The sequence below is a fragment of the Leucopleurus acutus genome (assembly GCF_964270905.1).
Source record: "Leucopleurus acutus genome assembly, chromosome: 20".
Lineage (NCBI taxonomy): Eukaryota > Metazoa > Chordata > Mammalia > Artiodactyla > Delphinidae > Leucopleurus > Leucopleurus acutus.
In genome coordinates, this window is record NC_139162.1 from 1,225,836 (window position 1) to 1,236,207 (window position 10,372).

Genomic DNA, 10,372 nt, shown 5'->3' on the forward strand with positions numbered 1-10,372 from the left:
GCCCGCCCTCTGGCTGCCTCGCGGACAGACGCTGCTCTCCAGTCCCCTGGCTCGTGGGAATGGTGCTTAGAAAGTAAGACCTGGGTGCTGGGTGTGCTCACTGTCACCGGTGACACAGCTCCCAGGCCCTCGGGGGACAGAGCCAGGATACGTGTGCCCGTGTGTGTAGGTGAGTGTGTCTGACCCGGGCGGACACACGCGTGTGCATCTGTGTGTCCACCAGTGCAGGCAGTGGAAACCCTGAGTCCACAGACACGTCCAGGCCCCGTCCACCTCCGCAGGCCCCTCCTGGCCCTCTTAAGGGAGAGCCCCCGCTCTCACCGCCCGCAGCATCCTCACTTGTTTGTGCAGACCTACTACACACACAGATTTCACAGCTGCTGACCCAAACTCAGAGGCGACAGGTGGACCGACTAGACACTGGGGCCAGGCTGCTCTTCTGGTCTTCCGCCCAGCAGCGTCTCTCCCCACGCTGCCCCCTGCCCAGGTCTGTGCTCCACTCTGGGCGGCCTGCACCCGGCTGACACGGCTCCGGGGGGTATGAGAAGCCCCACTAGGGTGAAGTGTCAGTCCTGTCAGCCAGCGAGGCTCTGGAACCCAGCCACGCCACAGCCCCGCGGAGCACAGACGCCGCTCGGTCCCGCTGGCCTCCCTGCCTCCTTACCTGGAGGAATTAGACGCAGAGGCCGACGAGGCTGACGTTTTTCGACGTCGTCGTGCCCGGCTAGGGGAGACCGATACCCCAAGTTTCTTCTTGGGAGACTTGGACCGGCGCCAGGGGTCCTTCCACTCGTCGGCTCTCTTCACCTGGGGCCCGGCAGAGGCCGTCTCCTTCTTTGGTGGCTCAGCCTGACGGCTGAAATCACAGAGGGGTTAGCAGGTGTGGGGCCACCTCCCAGCAGACAGCAATGCCGTTTGGTGAAAGAAACTGAGTCAGAGGAGAGACTGTGACCTAACGGCTCACTCCAGGAACGCCGGACACACAGGGCAGCAGGTGCTCTGTCTATGGGAGACCTCACCTGGAACCAGACACGCGGGGCTCTCTCCACGAGCGGTGCCTTCCAGGGCAGCAGGGTAGCTGGCCATCCGGCGCCATCCTCCCCCAGAACCCCCGCCTTCCCCGCTGCATGGGCTCCGGGAGCACAGGGAGGAAGGGGCCTGGCACGTTCTCTCTAGAGCTGGTGCACAGTGGCCGCACACCAGCACTTAGGAAGCTCAAGGGATTGAGGAACTCCTTGTCTGCAAACGAGTTAAACCCAAGCCTTACACATTTCCTTTGTCCTCTTAGGTTTAATTCACTGAAAGAACATCGTTTCCCAGCGAGAGGGACGAGAGCAGGACAGGTCAACGCTGTGACGAAGAGCATCAGGACTGAGGGCCAGCGGGCTGGTGAGAGCAGGACCTGCTGGGCCCCGTGAGCAAGCCACCGCCACGCGGACTCCCCACGTGCTCACCACCAGCCGGGAACGCAACAAGGCCAAACTGCGCAGGGGAGTGGGAGCAGGGGCCCGGCAGCAGCTCAGCACTGGAGACAAGGCTCAGCTCCAAGCCAGGGTGCCCTGCACCCCACACCAAAGCACCCCTGCTCTACGGGGAGCCAGAGCACAGGGTCCCAGAACAGTTCAGTATGAAGGTATCTGCTGGCCCTGTGATGTTCACTAATTACAAAGTCACACAGAAAGTAAAAACAGAGAAATAAAAACCCCAGGATCTCGCTCTCTGGGGTCAGCCACCATTTAGCACCTCTGAATTTCCTCTCTGCCTCTTATTTCATTCCCCGCGATGAACCCTGGAAGCACAGCTGAGACCACCTGGGGACTGCTCCACCCGGAGCTGGCCTCCCTGATGGTGCAGGAGTTCACTGTCAGGTGCTATGTAATTTAGACATTTCTCTACGGTTAGCTGTTTCTGTGTTTAAAAAACACAAAGAACAAGAAAATCACCCTTTATATAAATCTTTATGGGCATCATGTTTCTCCAAGGGCAAACTCCTAAGATGGGGAATCAGTGGGCCAAAGGAGGGGAGCGTTTAACAGGTTCTTGGGAAACTGTCGCGTTCCCTGCAAGTGAAGCAGCTTGCACTCAGCACGGCGGGGGTGCCTGCTTTCCCTCCCTCTCATCAATTCTGGGCTCCCGTGTAACCGGTGGGGGGCGCCACAGCGCAGCCGACGCAAAGGTAAACCTGAGCCCTGGCTGCTCCGCGCACAGAAATGGGCTCCCACCTGTGCAGCGGCACCTGGCGGCGGGGAGGCCACCTGAGCTCTGGTTGTGTCTTGTTCTTGGCCAGTTTCCTGGGATCGCTTTTGCGTCCTGTATTTCTCCCAGGCCGTTGGCTTTCACTTGCGCCGGTGGTGCTAACGCCTGTTACAAGTGTACAGCTTCTTCCAGGCTCACAGAGCTTTCTCCATTCTAAGCCACACTCGCCTCTACCTGCTCTAGACCTGCTGCCTATTTTAACCCCTGCTGCACGTTCCTGCCCACTATCCCGCAGGCCAGTGGACCCACTTCCGTTCCAGAATGGCTTGTGGGCGATGCCGTCTCTGGGGCATATAAATTCTTACTCCGAGGGGCTGTGCTCTCCCATTACTCTGTCTTCTCCTATTCTAGAATCTTGTCTGCACACAGGACCACAGCGTTGTCACAATTCTAGATACTCTCAATTTTCAGAGGGTTCTGGGCGTGTCCTGTCCGTTGACCTAAAGAACAAGGTAGCGGTGCCTGTCAGCCCTGCCCCCAACCTGCTGGGCTTTGGGTTAGAGCACTGTCAGACTTAAGAACTGTGTCTTGCCTTCGACTCCCACCTTCTATGGGTGCCAACAAAACATCACAGTTTTATTCAAAAATGGTCCTGCCTTTTGGGACTAGATTTTTAGAATTACATACATTTTGTATCACCAGCATCTACTTACATTACGTCATAACATACAACAACCAACACCTGTTGATATTTTCAGCACTTTTCAATCAATCCACCAACGAGCAAGCTCTACCCTATGTGCTAAGAGTCCCACCCCAGGAACAACACCCAACGTTTAAAATCGCCCCAAGGACACACGAAACTGAGGCATAAGATCCCTATAGTCTCAGCCGCAAATGCTGAGCGCCACTGCCCCATCAGCTCCTCAGTGAGTCCTCCTGGAAGTGTCCAGGAAGGGAGTGAAACCCGCCTGATGAATGGCCTGGCCCGGGCCATCCCAAGCAGCTTTCACCCTTACACTTCCTGTGTTGTTCTCATTCTAAAAATGCAACAGAAAGCGGAACACCTTGATCACTAGGTTTTTCATAAGTCATCAGAATGGCCCAGCTCTGTCAACCTGTGGCTCTTCTGACACAGGGAGAAACAGACAGAAGCCAACGGTGTGATTCACGATGCAGCCAGGTCAGTTCGGAGTGTCAACAGAGTTCATGAACAATCCTGTTTTGGGAAACTGTTTCTATACTACTGGGGAAGGGCGGGGAAGAGGCAGAGCAGGTCAGCTCCCAACTCAGGCATCGGGGGAGCCGTGACAGAGGATGGGGCCTAGGTCGGTACCCATGACACGCAGCCTGTCCCTCTGCTTTCTGACAACACCCCAGAGGAGAGCCGAAAGAGACCTGGAAAGCCTGGCAGCCAGACAAGCAACTATACTGGACTGCAGTAAAGAGCAGGCGTGCCAGGCTCTCCCCACGGGCCAGCCACCGAAGGCCGGCGCACGGGCCGCTCCACGACGGGAAGCTGGGGATGCACGGGAGGAAACCCGAGGGAGCGGGGACAGCTGGGAGGGGGACGACTGCCAGCCACGCTGGCATCGAAAACTGACAGAACAGATCTGGAATTTGCATTCTGAACAGAGAGGGGGAAACACCCTCTAGGGATCTCCGAGCAGCCCACCCCACCATGGCCACACAACAATCTTATCTTCCAGGCACCTGACCCTTTGTTCAAGGCCACAAGAGAGGGACTCTGAGGAGAAAGGGCCCCCGAGGCCCCGTGCGAGGCCAAGGCGGAGGTGAGAGGCACAGCAGGCCACAGCGAGGGTGTCTGCAGACTCCAGCCTGAGCAGCAAGCCCAGTTTGGGGTCAAAGATAAGAAAAGATAAAAAGGAGGAAGGTTCTCTTCTAAGATGGAAGGGTGAAAGAGCGGGAGAGGCACAGGGAGAGGGAACGGGCAGCACCCAGGTGGCTTCTTCCCGACTGGACTCGCTCACGCCTCCCGAGGGCCTTCTCTCAGCCCTTCCCCTCGAAGCTGCTGGCCTCCCAAGCGCTGGACGATGTCGCCCCGGGGCCCGGTGGATGTGGAGCCGGCTCCCAGGGCCCCAGCCAGGACGGCCATCAGCCTGCATGACCTGCCCGGCTGTCAGCAGCCCTCCTCCAGCCTCCGCCAGGCTGGCGGCACCCAGGGTCCTGCACGCAGATGAAAAGGGGACGGAAGAGGCCCCGTTACTCACGCTCCTGCCCCCTCACTCCTACTCAGTTTCCCCAGGGGGCCTGGGAAGGTGAGGGCAGTGCCCAGTGAGTGGCACCTGGGACCACAGGCCTCTTGCTTTAATCCTCAGATTCTGAAAACATACTTCAACTCCAGCGCGAGGCTGGACTTCAATTTGTGGGCGGGGTCGTGAGAACTTTGTTTCCAAGGTGAGGCCCCATCATTCCCAAGCCCACTCCCAAGCTGCCTTCCGTTCTGTGCCGACCCCAGGCCCCATGGCGTTCCCACTGTGAAGTGCAGCCACGGCCTGACTGCTTCCATATCCACCTGCAACCCGCACGTCTGTAGTTAGGTCAGAACACGTGAGAGACCATGAGTCTTTCCACCTTCTCAGTCGGGCAGTCTCTGTAATTCAGTGCGTTAGGCACGAAGTTAAAACACAGGTACACCTTTCCTCGAAAACACCCCGGGCACGGTGACTTTCTCAGAGCAGGTCAGCAGGTAAGCCGTGACCAGGATAGATTGGGATGAGATGAGAACGATAAAGAAAGGTTTCCTGAGCTCTCAGGGAGCGTCTTTCTTGCTAACAGAAAGGTCAGTGCCGGGGACCTAATCCTTAAGCACGAGGCCCGAGACGGAGTGGACTGGGAGGTGCCGGGGGACAGCGCGGCAGGGGTCCAGAGCGAGCGTCTGACACCCTCGAGTTAGCAAAGGCAGGCGACACCACCACGGGGGTCTACACAGATCACAGCTCGTGGTGTTCAAATTCCTGAAAGCCACGAATTGCACACATGAGACGGACGGCCCTGAAGGCGGAGCCAGCGCGGCAGGAGCTGAAGCCGGAGCGGGAACAGCGGCATCCAGGGGAACGGAGGGAAGAGCGCCCAAAGCAGAGCGAACCTGACATGCACTTTTGTGCAAAGACAACAGAGTCCCACGGACCGGTCAGAGCAGACCGCAGCGACCATAACCCTTGTCTCCAGAGCAGCGGAAGGCCAGGCGGCCTCGGCCCACGGGCCAGCGTGAGCCGAACGGAGACGCACGGGCAGGGGTCCAGCCGCTGCTTGGTCAACCGCACAGTAACCTCCCCGCCCCCAGGGCCTTCGAGAACAGTGGCTCCTGGCCTGCCCCCAGATCCCCAGGTGGGCACGCTTGAGCAGGGCACCTCCCTGCTTTTGAAGTGACAGCCTGCCGGGCTCCAGCGAGTGTGAGGAAGCGGGGACAGCGCTCCCTCACAAGGACTACTGGTGTCCCGGGAAATGAGAAGCGGGCCGTTTCAACCAACAGGCACCAAACCTCACACTACACCCAAACGTTCAGTAGACAGCTTTAGAGCTAACAGGCAGTCTGGGCAATCCCCGCAGGAAGGTCCTGGTTACCGTTTCTGTCTGGAATGAAACCCCTCTGCCTGTGCCGAGAACATCCTAACCACCGCCGGCGCCCCACCCGGCAGAGCACAGCCCCTGGCCTGGCTGGAAAGATCAGGAGGGACTTCCCCACCACAGAGCTGGCTGAAAGGTTCTGCTCTAGTCTAGAAACAGCCCAGCCACAGAGTGCGCAAAACGTCTCCAAAGGCCTAATTACGAAGGCAAACCTGGACGAAAGGAGTAGCGCCATCTCCAAACAGCGGCACGGCGTCCGGCCCGGGGGTCTGGAGAAGAGCCAAAAGGAAGAAGGCAGCTCACCAACCACGTGTCTCAGGGCGACAGCTCGGGCAGGTGAGGGGCAGGGGTCGGAGGTGGTGTAAGAAGGGAGCCCTGGGTCCTGCCGGCGCCGGGCGGAGGCAGTGCCCACCCTGCTGTGCGCCCGCCTCCCTCCCTCTCCCGGCCCCAAGGCGGGTTTAGGGAGCTTGTGCTGTTGCAGATGAAACGGAAGACCCATCACCACGCTCACTCTGTCATCATCTTCCCCCACGTACATCCGCAGGACCCACAAGTGAGATCCTGGCACAGACTATGCCCCACTGTCCAGAGCCCCTCACACAGAGGCTGGAGACAAGAGCTTCCCGAGTGGTCTTTCTGGATGAAGCTTTGTCAGTCTCTTGTCTCAGGTGAGAAAAGTTCTTTCTATTCAGCTGTTGATGAAAAATTCCCGGGGGCTTCCCTGGGGAAGGTGGTTGAGAATCCACCTGCCAATGCAGGGGACACGGGTTCAAGCCCTGGTCCGGGAAGATCCCACATGCTGCAGAGCAACTAAGCCCGTGCGCCACAACTACTGAGCCTGCGCTCTAGAGCCTGTGAGCCACAACTACTGACCCCACGTGCCACAACTACCGAAGCCCACGCTCCTAGAGCCCGTGCTCCACAATGAGAGAAGCCACCGCAACGAGAAGCCCGCACACCGCAATGAAGAGCAGCCCCCGCTCGCCGCAACTAGAGAAAGCCCATGCGCAGCAACGAAAACCCAACACAGCCAAAAATAAATAAATAAAATAAATAAATTTATTAAAAAAAGAAAAATTCCCAACCTGTCGAAGGCTAAATAAACAAGCTCTTCTATAAAAGGGAGGTCATATAAAGGAAGCACAGCAGGGCATCTGGCCACCTCCTAAAGAAGTGGTCACTCAGCTATGGCTGATCAAGGGAAAGGAAACAGGAGGCCATGTTGGAAATTGTGCTCTGGTGAAACCCCACCCTCCAGACTGGTCACCGGGCTGGCGGGGCCCCAGCCAGGGTGATCAAAGATGGAATTCAAGACTCCAGAGACCAGTGAGCCAGCCTAACCCAAGTGATGGAGTGCCCCCCGCACCCGCCCCGAGGGTAGTAGGTGCTGGGAGTGGAGACCCATGGGAGCAGAGCTGAGCCCAACAGAAGGAAGCAAACCAGGTCAGAGGCCGGCAGCAGAGCGGATCGGCCCATGAGAAAAGCTGCATCTGATTTTAGGAAGAATTCACGAAGTTTCCTGAACCCTGACCCGATAGTTCAGCCACTTTCTCACTGAGCCCTGCCTCATGGGAGACCCTGCGGCTGTGTAAACGTCAGATCTGGAGGCTGTTCTCACTGTGTTCTGCTGCTTGGGGACCAGGCCAAGACGTGCTACCGCCTTTAAAAAAACCCTCCTTTTGGATCTGCTTGTACTTCCCTGTGGAGAGGCCAGGCAGCCCTGGAATGTGAACACAGGCGCCTGTCCCATGAGCTACAGATGGTCCCTGAGTTACGATGGCTTGACTACAATTTTTTGACTTTCAGTGGTGCAAAAGTGTCATGCCCTCAGTAGGAGCTGTTCTTTGAATTCTGCATTTGGATCCCTGCCCGGGCAATAAGCCACAGTGTCTCCATCGGCCACGTGACCACAAGGGCAGACAACCGCTAAACCAAACAACCCTTCTGGACCTAGACAGCCATTCTGCTTTCACCTTCGGTACAGTGTTCAATAAATTACATGAGCTATTCCACACTTTACAACACCTGGCAGGTTAGATGCATTTTCAATGTACAACGGGTCCATCGAGACGTGACCCCTCGTAAGTTGGGTGGATCTGTGGTCACACGCAGACGCAGCTGGCCTGCCCTTCCCCAGGGTCCCTGAAGCCACACTCGCGTAGAGATGCCCCTGAGCTGGAAATACAGACATCAACCTGGGAAGAGTCAGCCGGCTCCTTGGAAACGAGCAGGACGTCCCAGTAGGGCTGGGGAAGGCGGCCTGTCGCCGGAGGAAACATGCTCAGGAACTGTGAGAGCACAGGAGTGGACTTGCTCGTGTGGTTCGGGAATCCACAGAGCCACACGCAGTGACCCGAGCCATCACCTGGAAAGCAGAACGCTCTCTTGTGTCACGTGAACCCAAAACTCACGACGGCATCTGTCAAGGGCTCAGGAGCGCTCCCACTGTGCCGGGCCCTGAGACTGCAGTGCCCTCTGGGGGTTCCATTCTACGAGGGCCACAGATGACAACAGATAAATAAGCGAGTAATATGAGGTCGGGGGTGATAAGAGCTGTGAGAACAATAAAGCAGGGTGAGAAGACAGGAGTGAGTGGGGTGGCCCCTCTGAGCAGTGGGTGAAGCCCTGGAGCCAGGGGCAATGGCAGAGCAGAGATCGGGGCAGAACGCTCACGGTGAGCGGCGCAGAGGCGGGACAGCTGGCGGGCACGAACAGAAGGGCAAAGGGCTTCCACCAAAAAGGGGCTTCAAAGGGACCAACAACAGAAAGATCAAAATAAAGCTCTTCAAACACTCAAACGGATATATAAACTTCAGATAACTTAAAGAGCGATTACTGTAATGTAAAAAGATTCATCAAAGTAGCCTTTTAAAGAAAGAACTCTCTCTGGGTTTCCCTGGTGGCGCAGTGGTTAAGAATCCGCCTGCCAATGCAGGGGACATGGGTTCGAGCCCTGGTCTGGGAAGATCCCACATGCCGCGGAGCAACTAAGCCCGTGCCCCACAACTACTGAACCTGCGCTCTAAGGCCCGCGAGCCACAACTACTGAAGCCCGTGTGCCACAACTACTGAAGCCCACGTGCCACAACTACTGAAGCCTGCACGCCTAGATCCCGTGCTCTGCAACAAGAGAAGGCACCGCACTGAGAAGCCCGCGCATGGCAACAAAGAGTAGCTCCCGCACACCGCAACTAGAGAAAGCTCGCATGCAGCAATGAAGACCCAACGCAGCCAAAAATAAATTAATTAAACGAAAGAAAGAACTCTCTCAATGCGTCTAAAATATGACCTACTCTGAGTGTTCTGTAAAACCTCACTTTGCCCAACGTTAGGAAAAAATACAGTAAGTTCAAGGAGGTCAGCTCATTGTAATCCAGAGGATGAAAACCGTGAGATCTGGCGCTGACCGCAAACTAAAATGGAAGATTACAGTCCTGGCATTTACTTTCAGAAACAGAACTGCACACAGGACGGAAGTTTGTCCAAACGAATGGACGAGAATTAGGGATGAGAGCCTTGTTTCATCCACCAAAAAACTGTTAGAACTGATAAATGTATTCAGTACAATTGCAGGATACAAAATCAACATGCAAAAATCAGTTGTGTTTTTATACACTAAACAACAAACTATCTGAAAGAGAAATAATCCTATTGATAATCGAAAATAATAAAATACCTAGGAATAAATCTAATGAATGCGGTGAAAGATCTGTACACTGAAAATTATTAACACTGATGAAAGAAACCGAAGAAGACACAAAATATTGAAAGATGTTCCACGTTCATGGATTGGAAGAACTAATATTGTTAAAATGTTTGTAACACCCAAAGCAATCTATAGATTCAATGCAAACCTTACCAAAATTCCAATGGCATTTTTCATAGAAATAGAAAAAACAATCCTAAAATTTAGGATTTAGTTATTCTAGTTATTACTTTAAAATGTATATCTCAGAAATAACTAAATTTCCTTGTCAATTGAATTATTATGAACTTTCAACAAATCTTTAACCGTGGTCATTTTTAAGGCTTTTGTCACTTACAGACAGTTCTGGGTGAACTCTGATGCTTTTGCAAACATGTTCCTATAAAAGGGTTTCATCTTCAAGGAACTGATGGAAAAGACTCTGACAAGTACAGGTTTCTGGTAACTGACTATACTGCTGAACTGAATGAATAAGCATTTTCAGAACTCTAATGGAAAACTGATGAACTCATAAAAGTGCTAACAAAAGATCAAGATAAAAAAATTAATTAGATGGGACTGAGTGAACTGATGAGGATGATTATAATTTTTGTGACTTTCTGTTTGAATAATAATAAAAAAAATCCCACAAGGACTCAGAGGCAAAAAATATACAAATCAATTTTCACTGCAAAGTAAAGGAGCTGTTACAGTGGGGGATTCCTGGACTGAATGTCAATATCATGACATAGTGTGAGTGTGTTTCGTGTTTTGTAATCGCAACATTGTTGCTTTTGTTGTGGCCATCCATTTACAATGCTTGGTGTCAGTGTATTAAAAAAAAAAATTTGTATGGAACCACAAAAGACCCCAAACAGCCAAAGCAATCCTGAGAAAGAA

General features: G+C 54.3%; 1 protein-coding gene across 2 annotated transcripts in view; it reads right to left on the minus strand.

Annotated features, from left to right (window-relative positions):
• ZC3H18 (zinc finger CCCH-type containing 18) overlaps positions 1–10,372 on the minus strand; it is a 51,429-nt gene that overhangs the window by 8,684 nt on the left and 32,373 nt on the right. For both annotated transcript variants that reach the window (XM_082863308.1, XM_082863307.1), the window contains exon 9: positions 665–856. In XM_082863308.1, coding sequence (XP_082719434.1) covers positions 665–856 — 192 coding nt within the window. The remainder of the gene's footprint in view (positions 1–664; positions 857–10,372) is intronic.